The sequence below is a fragment of the Myxine glutinosa genome, chromosome 11 (assembly GCF_964187855.1).
Source record: "Myxine glutinosa chromosome 11, kmMyxGlut1.1, whole genome shotgun sequence".
Classification (NCBI taxonomy): domain Eukaryota; kingdom Metazoa; phylum Chordata; class Myxini; order Myxiniformes; family Myxinidae; genus Myxine; species Myxine glutinosa.
This window is the reverse complement of record NC_136271.1, coordinates 132,034,057-132,050,442: the sequence shown is the minus strand read 5'-3', so window position 1 is coordinate 132,050,442 and position 16,386 is coordinate 132,034,057. Positions and strand designations below refer to the sequence as shown.

General features: G+C 46.7%; 1 protein-coding gene across 1 annotated transcript in view; it reads left to right on the top strand.

The window, feature by feature from the left end:
- Positions 1-16,386, top strand: part of LOC137415252 (pleckstrin homology domain-containing family G member 3) — a 58,418-nt gene that overhangs the window by 29,195 nt on the left and 12,837 nt on the right. The window contains exon 2 of the mRNA XM_078765990.1: positions 7,051-7,514. Within this exon, the coding sequence (XP_078622116.1) occupies positions 7,095-7,514 (420 nt within the window). The 5' untranslated portion in view covers positions 7,051-7,094. The remainder of the gene's footprint in view (positions 1-7,050; positions 7,515-16,386) is intronic.

Here is a 16,386-nt window from a genome sequence, read left to right as displayed (position 1 = left end):
CTGAATAATCCTCTCCAAGAAGTTCTGTCACTCAAACTTTTGGGTCTCACTATCTGCCATGATCTTTCCTGGAAAACCACATTTCAAATCTGGCCTCCAAAGCCAGTCGCCGACTGGGCATCCTCCGTCGTGCGAAGTCCTTCCTTGGCACACCTGAGCTCCTCACCACATACAAGGCTTTCATCGCAGCTCAATGGAATACTGCTGTCCCTTCTGGGCTGGTGGCTCCTGCCTCACACCTAGCTCGTCTTCACGCTGTTGAAACCAAAGCATTCAGAATCGTTGGAATCTCCGCGATGAAGCTAACTCCAAGGTCCCCTCTCACTCACTTACTGCAGGCAGGTTGGTGGTCTTTCGTCTTTTACCGACTCCTCTCCGGCCTTTCCCCCCCAGCTCTCTCTGGGCTCTGTCCGCAAATATTCCTACAGGTCGCACAAGATCTGCCTGCAACCCTCTTATGGTTAAACTGCCAAATCAGAGACTCTGCTCACCTTCACTCCTTCATTCCTCTTTTCTCCCGCCTCTGGACACAAACTCCCTCACTCTCTTCAATCCCACCTCCACCCTCCAGGTCTTTAAAACAGCTGTTCACCACATTCTTATCTTCCCCATCCAAAACCTTGATCTTTTCTACCCGCTAATTTCACCCCAATCCACTTTTTTGAAATACCAACTTCTGTCCTGGAAATCCTTGGTGTCCTTGTGTTTTATACTTCTCCCACCCCCACCCCCTTCTCCCACTCTTCTGTCTGTCCACTCTCCCACTCCCCCCCCTTCCCATGCCTCCTCCCCCCCAAGCCCTCTCCCTCCCACTCATCTCCCTGCTCTCAAATGTTGTGTTTGTGTGCTTCCCCTTCTCTCCCCATCTTGTCTTCCGCTCCCTCTTTTTAGATATTTTATTTGTCTGGTTGATTGGTTTGTGAAGTAAATGTTAGCTCTTTCACGGGCCTCGATTCAGTTAAAAAAAAAAAAAAAAAATGACTGTACCCAATTTGACGTTTTGTCATGGTTTAAACCAATCATAATTCAAACAATTATTTTGCACAAATGTATTTGTAATATACGTGATATCACATTTTATAAACATTTGAAGTTGAAAAAAAAAAATTCCCGAAAAATTCCAAAAATATATATATATATTGGAGATTTTTTCAAAAAAATACCTTTAGGACATACCGATGAGAGAGATATGTGCATACCAGAAGTTTGGTACGATTTCACAAAAGTTTGAGAAAGTAGTTCAGTGACAAGACAAGACAAGACGACACAACAAAAAACAGACACTGCACAGATATATATATATATATATTTATATATATATATATATATATATATATAATATATATATATATATATATTATAATATCTATATTATATATATATATATTATCATATATATATATAGATATATATAATATATATATATATATATATATATTGTTACAGTCCGTGGTTAAGGATGTTGTTTGCCGAGCGAAGGCACCGCGGCCGAACAGTTGTTCCCCGACTAAACCCGATTCACCCAAACGTTGGCCGTATCGCGCCACAGATATTCAATGTGGAAAAGACTAAGACGACGAATGCAAAGAGGAAGAAGAAGAAGACGTCCAGAAGAGTAACGGGGTTTATTATTTACACACACATAAGCAAAAAGAGCAGTCACGATTATTTACAGGTGACATGAAAACGCAGGTGACCAGTGAAAATTACTAGCTTATACGGACTTAATTACCTACCCAGGACAGTACGAACAAAACAAACTCACGTACGCAAATGGATGGAAGGGTAGGAATCGTTTGGAGGGATGAGCAGGTGGGATCACAGGGCATAGCGAGCGGGTCCACTCCGGGCGCGAAGCGGGGAGCCGGCAGCTCCTTGTATTCAGCTTTACAGCGCACGCCGGCAGCTCCTTGTATTCGGCTTTACAGCGCACGCCGGCAGGGTCACTCGCTGCCCCGTCAGGGCTTCACGCGGCTGGTTGAAACGGGGCTGGTTGAAGCGGCTCTTTATCAAAGGCTTTTCGTATCTCTCACGCAACTCCGGTGCAACTCTGAACTCTCTCCCGGTGGACTGCCAACCCTCTTACGCACCTGGACTCATCTGCCGTATCCCTCGTGTAGCTTGTCCCAGCGATCGTCGCACCCTTCTGTCATACCTTCAGCGCGGGTCTGACACGCCCTCCTCGGTTTCGGTACCGCCCTCCCCCCCCCCCCCCCCCCCGTGCTCTGCTTCGTGACCTTGTATGGTAATCCCACGGGCTTGGTTCCTTATTTGGGCATGGGGCTGAACAGCCCCGCCCTTCGTGGCGCGCCCTGGGCTTGCCTCTCCCTGGCGACCCCGCCCCTCCTGTTCAAACAGAGCACGGAGCACATATTCACTATCGCAGCGAAATGAGAGGGCGTGCACCCCACGCTTGTGAACTGCTTTACCCACAGATGGAGAGTTTGGCTGGGAAATGGAATTATTGAAGGGGAGCTATTCTTAATTGATTCGGTGCAATGGAGTATTATTTTAATGGAAGACAAGGCCTTACCCTAAAACACATAATAAGATATAAGCTACTGAACAAGGGTTTTATCGTGTCCTTCAATGTGGTGTTTCCTGGAATTAACTACCGGGACGCCCTTTTTACCTATACACAACTCTGGAGGCAGGAGGGGCCATATTCAACAATGTTCATCACCATTTCCAATATAATACAACACAATCAAAAAAATGCAATCCTCATATCCGCAACACTATATATATATATATATATATATATATATATATATATATATATATATATATATATATATATATATACAGTATATATATTTTTATATATATATATATATATATATATATATATATATATATATATATATATATATATATATATATACTGTGTGATATATATACTATATATATAATATATATATACTGTGCTCCTCTAGATTACCGTAGATCTTCGCTCAGTTCTGTAAAGCTAAAACTTTCATCACGGATGTCTGGATTCCTCCAAATTTCTTTGTTTAATGTTATAAGCAGCATTAGCGACTGTTTAAAAAGCTAATCATATGTGTTTGTGGTTTACAATATTTTACAAGCCTGGCTACACCGCTGTTAGACTTTCGTTCTTCTTTTTATTTTTATACTTTGGAAAATTTACTTTGAAAAGCATTTACTATTGATGAGAATGAGACAAAAGGAAGGGGAGGGAAACGAGGGGGGGGGGGGGGAAGAGGAGGAAGAGAAGGAAGAGGGATATAAGGTGGATTGGTGTCAGGGGAATAGAGTCGAGTGGAGTGGAGGCAAGGAGGAGTGAGGGGGTGAAGGAAGGCGATTAAGTCAAGTGTGAGGGAGAAGTGAGTTGGGTGGGGAGAGTAGATATGATGGGGGAGAGTAGTGAAAGAGGTGTGTGTGTGTGTGTGTGTGTGTGTGTGTGTGTGTGTGTGTGTGTGTGTGTGTGTGTGTGTGTGTGCGCGCGCGCGTGTGTGCATGCATACTGGATGGTGACTGCATGCTAGTGTAGTCGGTCCAGCAGGTCAGCCTGGGCAGCTCTCCTGATTGATGACTTGAATATCCCAAACGAATCAAAAATGGTACTACCTCTGTCATGCGGGCAGAGGTTCAGAAGCGAGTTCCAGATACATTGCCTACAGAAAGTATTTACACCAGTTGAATTTTTTTTCACATTTTGTTGTGTTACAGCCTGAATTTAAAATGGATTCCAGATTTCCACAGATTCTCAATGGGATTCAAGTCTTGGCTTTGGCTGGGCAACTCAAGGATTTTCACCGACTTGATCGGAAGCCATTCCAGCATTTCTTTGGCCGTATGCTTGGGGTCATTGTCCTGTTGGAATGTAAATTTTCACCGCATTCTAAGGTCTTTTGCACTCTGAAGAAGGTTCTCCTCAAGGATCTGCCTGGATTTGCCTGCATTCGTTGTTTCTTCTGTCTTACAAGTCTCCCAGTCCTTGCTACTGAAAAGCATCCCCATAGTATGATGCTACCACCACCACATTCATGCTAGGGATGGTGTTTTATGGATGATGAGCTGTGCTCGGTATCCACCAGAGGTAGTTCTTTGCATTCAGGCCAAATAGTTCACTTATCGTCTCATCAGACCACACAATCTTTTGTGTCATGCTCTGAGTCTTTCACGTGCCTTTTTGCAATCTCCAAGGATGCTGTCATGTCACTTTTTCTCAGGAGTGGCTTCTGTCTGGCCACTCTCCCGTGAAGCCTAGATTTGTGAAGGGCTGCATGACTGTTGTCCCTCCAGCAGGTTCTTCCATCTCAGCCAAGGAACTCTGTAATTCTGTCAGTGGTCATTGAGTTTTTGTTCACCTTTGACTAAGGTCCTTCTTGCCAGATTGCTCAGTTTGGTCGGACGGCCAGCTCTAGGAAGAGTTTGGGTAGTTCCATATTCCTTCCATTTCCTAATGATAGAACTCACTATGCTCTTGGGAACTTTCAACACTCTAGAAATGTTTTTATACCCTTCGCCAGATCTACAGTCACGTGAAAAAGTAAGTAAGTTTTTGATTTTTGATCTGTATTTTTGATTTGTATTTTTGATCTAGGCATGGTGACGCCGCACACTTCAACAACAAAGAGCAAACCAAACTAAATGTCTGAGGTTTAAATAAGACTGGTTCCTCCAAGATCCTCTCTGACGATGTTCTAATCATTTGCACCTGAGCTGGTGCACTTGATTCTAATTTTAGATATTTGAAGTAGTGATAAATGTAGGGGTGTACTTACTTTTTCCACATGCAAAATTTGCATTTATGTTTATTTAAATTATACAATGGACTACAAAATGTAAATGTTTGATGATATTTGTTATATTATATCACCTTTATCTATCAATATTGTTGAAATGAAGATCAAATAGCTGTATGTTGAAAAAGTCAAAACTTTACACGGGGTGTACTTACTTTTTCACGTGACTGTATGCCTCCTCACAATTATATCTCTGAGTTCTACGGGCAGTTCCTTGGACTTCATGGTAGAGTTTCACCTCTGACATGCACTGTCAACTCTGTGACCTTTTATAGAAAGGTGTGTTTCTTTCTAAATCATGTCCAATTAATTGAATTGGCCACATGTGGATTCCAATCAAATTGTAGTGAAGACATCTCAAGAATGATCAAAGGAAATTGGATGCACCTGGGCTCAATTTGGAGTATTGCCAAGCGGTTGAATACTTATTGACTCGAGACATTTCAGCTTTTCATTTTTAATTATTTTGTAAGAAATTCTAAAAATATATATATTCCACTTTGACATTATGGGGTATAATGTGTAGATCAGTGACAAAAAAATCTCAATTAAATGCATTTTAAATTCAGGCTGTAACACAACAAAAAGTTTTTTAAAATGTCAAGGGTGTGAATACTTCTGAAGGTACTGTATGTATACATACCTGTATATATTACACAATGTCGTCCTTGTCCAGAAGTGAACAGATGATGACAGTTCACTGATTTGATATCTCGATACAATCGTGATTTAACATTATATTTTGATGTATTAATACCATAGTGTTAATTTGTGATTGGAATGATGAATGATGCTGTTTGGAATGAAAATATAGAGAACGTGCCGTCAATGCCTGATGCTCTACTGAAGGTGGCACAGGAATGTGGAATTGATTGGTTCATCATTTGCCATGTGCCGATTTTTTAACCAAGTCATTCACGAACTGGCTGTCCATGCCGGAAGTCAAAAATATTTAATACTTGCATTGTTTGCCAACTGCTAACTGGTATCCCCGCCCAGGTCATACTATCCTCTTCAACTAAGGTATCAAACAAGCCTGGCTACGCCGTTGTTAGACTTTCGGTCTTCTTTTTGTATTTCCTAAGAAACGTATATTTAAATATTGCTCCTCTGTGTTGCTGAGTTTAATTAGGCTCCCAATCCATTTTCTATATTTAACCTTTTAGGTCTCATTATGCCTCTGTATTGTTTCTTGAATGTCACATCTGGAAATACCTGTTTTGCGGGATATTTATCTCTGTGAATTGCCTTCTTTGTGTTAAATTATTATTTTGAGTCTTGTCGAGTTTGGTATATTGTCCAGAAATGATGCGAGTTTATATGACCTGCAAAAGAGAATTTACAAATTGATTTTTAAAAAAACATGCGGTGGCCAAAGTCTTTTGGATTATTCAGACAGGGAGAAAAATGAAAAACAAATAAAATAAAAAGACAAATTATGGAAAACATTGCATAATTCATGGAACAATGTCCCAATGGAATTTCTCCAGAAATTGCAAGAAAGAATTTAAAAATGGATATCTGCTGTTTTGCATGAAAATGGTTATCACACCAAATATTGAAATTTCATTCATTAATATGGGTTCACGAGTTATCAAGTGACCACTGTATTTGTCATGTGTGTGTGTGTGTGTGTGTGTGTGTGTGTGTGTGTGTGTGTGTGTGTGTTTCCGCAGCATAACTACCCGTTGATATCATCCGATCTTGATGAAACTTGGGTGGGAGGTTGATATGATCTAGTTGTGTCCTGCCTAGAGTGGGCGTATTGCGCCCATTGTGGGCGGAGCCAGGCCCAAAAAAGATGTCTTTTTAGGGGGGTAATCGACTTCAAGCTACATCTTCTCCGAGGGGTTTGGTCGAATCTGACAGGGGTTTCGATATTTGGTTAGGCCAATGTCATGTGTCGAGCCCCACGGAGCTCGATTTTTTTCATTTTTCATTTTTTTCCCCTTTTTTTTTCCTTTTTTTCATTTCATTTTTCACCGAATTTTCGGTATTGTGCAGCTAACTAACCTCATAACTGATTATACATTATTTTCTATCTCATTTCAAGGTCAGTAACCTTCGTTTTGACATTTCCGGGTCTGGCCTGTCCGGGCCTGTTTCGGTTATAGTCCGTCCTTTGTCATTGCATACCGCTCGCTCGTGAACCATCGTCGTCTCCTGACTTGTTGTAAAATACAATTCATTTTTCTTTCCTTAATAAAACATGATAATTATAACCCAGATTCTTCCTAGATAATTATAACACCCCCCCCCCCCCCTTCCTCTTCCACAGATGTTGTGCCTCTATAAATCGATGACATATCTGAAAATAGCATCATGATTCCGCATCATCACGCAGCACATCTGACAAAAGTACAACCTGCCCGAGGAGATGGAGCAGGTCGCCGGTCACAATGGGGTCGACATGACATGACCATCGTGGAACCAGCATTTCAAAGCAGTTCATACCCGCACCAGGCTCATGGAAACCCCAGGACGGATGGTCCTGCATGGAATGGCATGGTTCATGATCGTGGATTGTCCAAAGCGAGTTTTAAACGGCGGAAGGATGAGGTCAATAGATGGCGAGCGAAACGTGCTCCTGGTGGAAGAAGAAACCAAATGAACCCTGAATCTCCCTTTGCTGTAGATTCGCTGGTATCTCAAAGTCCTCATTTATCGCATATTGACCGTGTGGTGATTGAAATCCTTGAGACAGAGCACACCTACGTGAGGGATCTACTCAGCATTATTCAGGTAACAGTTGCATTTTGCTTGCTTCATATATTCGACTTGGGAAAACTAAACTCAAATTTAAAACTTTGAAAGTTGTTTTTTATTATCGTTATAATGTCTATTTTTTATTGTATCTGCTTCTATGGAAAACAAACATAAATGTAACATTGCGGATCTCTCTGGAGGTTTAGCGAATCTGTCCTTGTGATCACAATGCCACTTTTATGTTAACTCGCATCAGCACTCCCTTCCTGGAGCGCCCCCTGGGTGAGAATGCCCATCATAGCCCACCTTAGGTGGGCAATTTAAAGCGGTGATATTCCACAAAGCGACACTTTCTTCTGGAAACAACTGTATACCTGAAATAAATTGGGATTATACTAAAACCATATTTGGCTTTGCTGGATCAGACTGTGATGTTGTTGTGCTACAAAATGCAACAAAAATAGAATTTTCCACAGTGATGTTCTCTGGGACTCACTGTACACCTGAAAATTTTTGTTGTGACATACTGTAATCATGCTTTGCCTTGCTGAGCACACACTGCGGAGTTTTTGAGTGATAAAATACAAATAATGCTAAATTTGCACAGTGGGAATTTTTTCTGTGATGCACTGTACACCTGAAAAGAAAAATTGGGGACATACTTTGACCATATTTTGCCTTCCTAGACAACACTGTAAAGTGTTTGTGATGCAAAACGCTATATTTATATTGTAGCGGCTACCGCTGGGTTTTCACAATCGCCTTGCACCTATCAAGGACGCGGAGCGATCACCATGCCAGGCTCGTCCAGGACGCCCGGGCAGGCCCGCCCTCAACTTGCCAGGCCGCAGCCAGGACGCTCGGCCACGCCCCCTCTCGCCTTTCCTGGGCAAACGCTCCGGGATAATGTGTGTATATATTGTTACAGATACGACTTTGATGGTATGGTGGGCCGAGCGGGATGGCCGCCGTATCCGTACAAGTTACCCGATTGTACTCGAACGTCGACGAAGCCGCGCTATGCTGGCTCAATAGGAAAGAGAAGACACCCGGCTGGGTTATAATGACACAATACGACACCAGGGGTTCAGTTCTCAAGACCTCCGGAGGAGGTTATATTAAGGCGGAAGGTTAGATTACAGGGACAAGAGGGAAACATAGGAAGGTGGGCACTTAGACACAACCTTATATTATTCCCGACAGACCACAGAGAAACAGGACAAAAACTGACTCACACGGGGATTGATGACAAGGAAAGCGGGTATTTGATGGCCAGCACAAGGTGCACCTTGTGCTCAGGGACAGGATGGCGCGGCCCAACAGATGCAGGAGGTCTCTCAGCGCTCGAGGTGGCGTCTTGTCGTCTCAAGCTGGGGGCGCATCTGACGTCACGTCCGGCAAGCGGCTGCGTATATCCGGCGGGGAGTGACACGCCCTCGGCTCGTTAGCTCCGCCCAGATGGAATCGGTCCGCCCTTCTTATTGGGTGCGGGGGGGGTTTACCAGGCTCCGCCCTTGACGAGGAGCTGACAGCTAGCCCCTTCGTGGTAACCCCGTGGGGCGCATGGATAATGGCGGCTAACCGAGCCGGAGGGAGGACGCGCACTCCCCGCGCGCGCCGTTGTTGTAGTTGTTGTTGTTGTTGCTGTAGTTGTTGTTGTTGTTGCTGTAGTTGTTGTTGTTGTTGTTGTTGTTGTTTGGGGAAGAAGATGGGAGGAGGTATGGGAAGGTCCTAAACTCACTACTGATGCCATATAATCACATTCTGGTGCAACGAAGAGTCATAATTAATGGAAACGAGGCCTTAACTGACATAGATTAAGAATAACTAGGAAGATGTCCGAAAGTTGTCTACGTGTGGTGCGGTGGACCTGGGCACGACATTTAATGGGGGAATAAGGGGAAGGTCGGCTCTACTGATTGTTATTTACATGCAATGGGACTAGGGAATGGGGGATCGGGGAAAGTTGGGGAGTATTGGAGAAAATAGGGGAATATTTACAAGCGGATATGGAGGCCAAATTCCATATTCGCAACATTGCACCCTTCTCTACCCTCGGGGCGTCCCGACCCGATAAATTTTTACCTACTTTAGTGTGGCACGCAATGTAGTTCCCTCTACTATTAACTCTACCCTGAGTGCGACAGTTTTACAGATATTCACAAATGAGTAAATATGTCCCCCTGCGACGTTGCACCCTTCTCCTCACAGAAACACACCCACAGGATAACCGAATCCGGAAAGAATTCGCAAACTACACATACAGCCGGTAGGGAGCATTATTTACAAGATTACGCTGATATCTACACTACGATCCAGGACCTGTCTTTGGAGGAACACATGCAGATGTTATGCATAGAGAGAGCGCGCTTGCCAACATCGATACACCAACCCACGAGTGCTCTGTGGCCGACGGCCTTTAATAACGTGCAGAGCACCCTTTCCCAGCATCAAAAGCACCACCCCACCACCAATCGGTGCAGTCACCATTGTTCAATGATTAAAAATAAATGCGACAACCCCTAACCCTGCAGGTGTCTCTTGCTCTTCGTGTGGCCTTCAGTGGTGTTAATTAACAGTGGTTCACCTTTATGGCATAGGTGCCACGTTGACCCATAGGTCCTTCCACGGGTGGTGCTTGGCCGCAAAAGAGCTGCGGTCCATTGTGGGTGGCCACAAACATTGCGGTCCATATGGTGTATCGATCCAGGCAGCCAACAGCGAAAGTGCAGGCCCACAACTGCGTAGCCAGCACCTCTCTCTCCTCTCTCTCTACCCCAAAGCCAGATCCTCGGAGGTGGGAGACAAAAGAAGAAACAAGTGAGTAAGGTGGTAAGGGCGCAAAAGTGCACGCAATATAAGGTAATGCACACTGGGGGCACATGGGAACCAGGTGAGACAGGTACGTTCCTATCGTACGCCCCCCCCCCCACCAGGTAACCTACATGGCCCCTCCCTTACCCCTTACTGTATCCACAAAACACAACACTACCCATAAACATCTACTTTACAAATCAACAAACATCCCTACTGTCTTCCCCGTTCCTCCCATATACCAAATTCGTCTTCTCTCCCTCCTAACCAATCAAATTTGCCATTTTCAACTCTCATCAAAATTTGCCATCTCCAACTCAACATCAAAATTTGCCATCACCAATTCATCATCAGTCCCTCCTAGGGAGGGAGAGATGGAATCACCCCAATGTCTCATCCACGTCGTGATGCGTCTCACAAATCCACACAGCGATTCATCTCCTGCAACAAAACAAAGAAAACACAGGTGTGGAGTCATCATCATCACCACAGGTAAGTGGCTGCGTATGGTGCGACAGGTTCATCAATCCTAACTATCTCCTAAATGACTTTAACAACTTTACACTACCCGGGGCCTTTCTCCGGCCAAACCATTGGCCCTCTTACACTATGGGTTCTAAAAACCAATTCCCATTGGCCAAACTGTGGTGCTCTTCAATTTGGGGTCTCACTCCCCCGATTCATCTCCCGGTGCCCTCGCACAATTTCTGGGCTGCGGCGTGTACCTCTCCCAGTGGGTCTACCCACCTGCACACCTCCACCACTGCAGTTGCCTCCGAGCTTACCTGCTCCTTACCCTAACCTAACTAACTGGGGCAGGCCCTCTGGCACTCTCCCCACTCGGTGCCCTCTCTGGCACTGGGCTACCCGGGTCCGTCCTCCGGATCCTCGGGCCCCATCCACAACTCTACCGGCTCCCAGAGCCCACCTGCGGCCTCACCTGGCCGACATCCTCACAGTGGTGGAGTGCCCAACCAACTACACACACTAACAGGCTACACGCCCAGCCATTTCCACAACACTAATGCACCCATTCACAACACCATTCTGCAACCGCACCACAAATGCCAATATCCATCCACAATTTACCTGCACCCTCTACCTAACACTTACACTACCCGCCCCGGGTGCTCGTGAAAGGGGTCCACTCTTCCCCCATCCACACCTTCGCACCATGCACACCACTCCGTACCACTCACTCCAACTCTCTCCACACACCTGTACCTGCACACCTGTGCTCTCACACCTGGTGCCACCTGCACCCTTCTCTCCCCAAGCGCATTCGCGCTGATCCACACACTCACTACTCATACACTGCTCCACACACCTGTCCCGTTGCACACCTGTGCAATCACACCTGTTCAATTCTCACACACACACGGCATCATCTCAGCTAACTACTCCCTTCTGAACTTTGCGCTTCCCAGTCGTCCCTTTAAACTATTGCGCTCCCACGTCATTATCATCCATACTAATCTACCTGCGTCCCCACTACAGGTATCAGTCACTAACTAAACTTAACGTTACCTAATGTCATCTTCGCTAGATCCCTACACACCATATCCTAACCCACCCGGGCTAGTTTTCACTGCCATACACCCCATAAGCTATAGCGCATTTGCCCCCCCACATGGGAAGGATGGTGGATTTGCCATCCCACCACATCGGGGGCCTCTCACTACCAATTTTGCACATCAAATTTCAACAAATTAAAAATTTGCCAATCACTGCCCATCATCTGCCAATCACTCCTGCCAATCCCTTGCCAATCATCAAATTTTGTTTTTCTCCAATTTTGGGTCCAAAACACTAACCTCATCACCCAGTCGACTCACTAATACCTCTCGGTGCGCCAATCCCTGTCCAAAGCCCGGCTTCGTAAAGCCAAGCAATGGATGCTGGTTGTTCTGTGCCAGCGGCTGGGTGCGTCCCGCATTCGGTGCAGGGAAGGAGGTTTACCCGGGCCGAGATCCCACGCACCATCTCGGCACGGAGCCATCCAATGCCCCGATCTCGACCTGCCGGCACGTCTCACCAAAAAGTGGTCGCCATGACGACCCTTTCTATCGGGCTGCCAGCTCCGCCTAGTGGAGCCTGGACGCGGCCGTTCAAAGCGAGGCCCGGCACGCACCGAGGGCCTGCTTCGGCTAAAAGTCGCTCTAACCTCTAACCCGTGTAACGTCGATGCTTCACCTGGACGCTTACACCCCGCAGCCCGTTCCTTGCTCACACATCCAGCCGTGCCCATGCTCCTCGTACCTTTCCTTACACACCCAGGTACACCCATTCCACTCACAGCCTTGGTCACACACCTGACCACCGAACACTTTGGCACACATTCGTCGCTCGCACACCTCACCAATACACCTCTTCGCGCCCCCTCCTCAGTGACAATCACAGGTGTGCTCTCATTCGCACACCCAACCACGTGCCTCACCACCAACTCCAGCGTGCATTCCCACTCACGCTCTACCATTCCAGGTGTGCATCCTTCCATCCCAGGTGTACATCCTCGCTCACCTGTCACAACTAACTCACGCTCCATGTCACTCTCACTACTTTCACCTCCATTCCTGACAGAGCACTCACCCTTACTCTTGACAGCGCACTCTTTCCTCATGCACCTGTCCGTCACACCCCTTTCTCGCGCACACTCTCCCGTTACACCCCCTGCAACACTCACCACACCGCGCTTCCACGTGCTTCCTCGCACACACGCTACGACCGACTCACTCTCGCCAGCACACTCACTCCTCGGCGCGCGCTTTTTCCTCACACACCCCAGAGTCGGACTTTCTTGCACACCTCCTTTTTCGCACACCAGACCTGTCGCACACTTCACCAACGGCCTCTCACGAACACCCGGGTCTATCTCGACCCCCAAGCTTCTTAAATCCCCTGGCGCATCATACGCACGACCATATTGGTCACCACTTACACCGGGTCCTCTTCCTCTTCGCTTCTCCTCCATCACCTGCGAATCCCTCATCCGGTTAATGAGCACATCATCACGATCCAACCACAGACTTTGGACCAATTCTTTTATCTCCTCTTTTATCTCTTTCTTATCCCCTCTCCGTCGCTTCTTAATTTCACTCATCCCTTCTTCCACTTCTTCTAATTTGTGCTTCACCTCTTTTATTCCCCGGTACGTCTCCTCAAGCTCGTCCTCCAAGGCTACCTTGACCGTTTCCATGTGCGTCCTCACCTGCCGGTCCTTCGTCTCCATAACCTCTATCACTTCGTCCAACCTCGTTGTCAGTCCCTCACGTACCATCTGACATTCCCTCTTCGTCGCTACCAAGTCATCTTTTAGTTCTTTCTGTGTCGCCTTTAAACCTCCTAATACCGCAGTGTTCCTTTGAACCTGCTCCACTAACTCCGTCTGTCCCACCGTCAGCTGCTCCACCTCCTGCGTCAGGTCCTCTATGCCCCCTTGTAACTTTACAGTCCCCTTTCTCACCTCTTTCTCCATGCGCTCCTTACAGTGCCTCACCTCCTCGCGCACTCCTCCGACCTCCTCACTCACTCCTCTTCTGATCTCCTCTCCCATCACTTGCATCTCCTGCCCAGATGCCACCCTCATCTGCTCCATTTCCTCCCTGTGAGCATCCAGTTTGGTTTCTACCCCCATTCTGACCCCCTCTATCTGCTGCTCCATTTGTTTAACTTCCCTTTCCGCTTGGTCCCTCATGTCCCTCAATTTGCCTTCCATACTGTTTTCTAACCCCTCTAACCCATTTTTCACTCCCTCTATTTGATTCTCTTGAGCGGCCATTCTGTTTTCTACCCCCGTTAACCCATTCTTTACTTCTTTTATCCCGTTGTCTAACCCCTCAAATTTCTTGTCTAACTCCTTAAAATTATTGTCTAACCCCTTAAAATTATTGTCTAACCCCTCAACGGTACCCCTCGCTTCGTCCCTCATTACCCCCATTTGGCCCTCTAATCGCTCACCCTGAGCATCCATCCGGTTCCCCATTTGTCCCATACTGCTTTTCAAACCTCTAATTTGGTCTCCCAATTGCTCACCCATTTGTTCCATAAGGGCCCTCATTTGCAACATAAAAAGGTTCGGATCCACCAGGGGCGCTGCCACGGTCGCGGGCGTGGACGCCGTGGCCACCTCGTGCGTGACAACGCTATTTTGCGACCCTGCCGCCCTCACTGCTTCACTCTCCTCCTGTCCCTCATTTTGGTCCTGGATCGACCCTACCTCACTCTCCTTTACCGGACCCCAGCCGTCTTGATCCGCCATAGCGCGACTTGCAAAATTCGAGTTTCGTAAAACAAAACAAATTTCGGCCGCTCCAAATTTTGACCAAATTTTTTTTTTTTCCTCTATTCGTTTTTTTTTTTTTCCAAAATTTGGTCGGGCCTCGAATCTCACTCCCGACACCAATTGTTACAGATACGACTTTGATGGTATGGTGGGCCGAGCGGGATGGCCGCCGTATCCGTACAAGTTACCCGATTGTACTCGAACGTCGACGAAGCCGCGCTATGCTGGCTCAATAGGAAAGAGAAGACACCCGGCTGGGTTATAATGACACAATACGACACCAGGGGTTCAGTTCTCAAGACCTCCGGAGGAGGTTATATTAAGGCGGAAGGTTAGATTACAGGGACAAGAGGGAAACATAGGAAGGTGGGCACTTAGACACAACCTTATATTATTCCCGACAGACCACAGAGAAACAGGACAAAAACTGACTCACACGGGGATTGATGACAAGGAAAGCGGGTATTTGATGGCCAGCACAAGGTGCACCTTGTGCTCAGGGACAGGATGGCGCGGCCCAACAGATGCAGGAGGTCTCTCAGCGCTCGAGGTGGCGTCTTGTCGTCTCAAGCTGGGGGCGCATCTGACGTCACGTCCGGCAAGCGGCTGCGTATATCCGGCGGGGAGTGACACGCCCTCGGCTCGTTAGCTCCGCCCAGATGGAATCGGTCCGCCCTTCTTATTGGGTGCGGGGGGGGGTTTACCAGGCTCCGCCCTTGACGAGGAGCTGACAGCTAGCCCCTTCGTGGTAACCCCGTGGGGCGCATGGATAATGGCGGCTAACCGAGCCGGAGGGAGGACGCGCACTCCCCGCGCGCGCCGTTGTTGTAGTTGTTGTTGTTGTTGCTGTAGTTGTTGTTGTTGTTGCTGTAGTTGTTGTTGTTGTTGTTGTTGTTGTTTGGGGAAGAAGATGGGAGGAGGTATGGGAAGGTCCTAAACTCACTACTGATGCCATATAATCACATTCTGGTGCAACGAAGAGTCATAATTAATGGAAACGAGGCCTTAACTGACATAGATTAAGAATAACTAGGAAGATGTCCGAAAGTTGTCTACGTGTGGTGCGGTGGACCTGGGCACGACATTTAATGGGGGAATAAGGGGAAGGTCGGCTCTACTGATTGTTATTTACATGCAATGGGACTAGGGAATGGGGGATCGGGGAAAGTTGGGGAGTATTGGAGAAAATAGGGGAATATTTACAAGCGGATATGGAGGCCAAATTCCATATTCGCAACATTTCCACAGTGATGTTCTCTGGGACTCACTGTACACCTGAAAATTTTTGTTGTGACATACTGTAATCATGCTTTGCCTTGCTGAGCACACACTGCGGAGTTTTTGAGTGATAAAATACAAATAATGCTAATTTCCACAGTGATGTTCTCTGGGACTCACTGTACACCTGAAAATTTTTGTTGTGACATACTGTAATCATGCTTTGCCTTGCTGAGCACACACTGCGGAGTTTTTGAGTGATAAAATACAAATAATGCTAAATTTGCACAGTGGGAATTTTTTCTGTGATGCACTGTACACCTGAAAAGAAAAATTGGGGACATACTTTGACCATATTTTGCCTTCCTAGACAACACTGTAAAGTGTTTGTGATGCAAAACGCTATATTTATATTGTAGCGGCTACCGCTGGGTTTTCACAATCGCCTTGCACCTATCAAGGACGCGGAGCGATCACCATGCCAGGCTCGTCCAGGACGCCCGGGCAGGCCCGCCCTCAACTTGCCAGGCCGCAGCCAGGACGCTCGGCCACGCCCCCTCTCGCCTTTCCTGGGCAAACGCTCCGGGATAATGT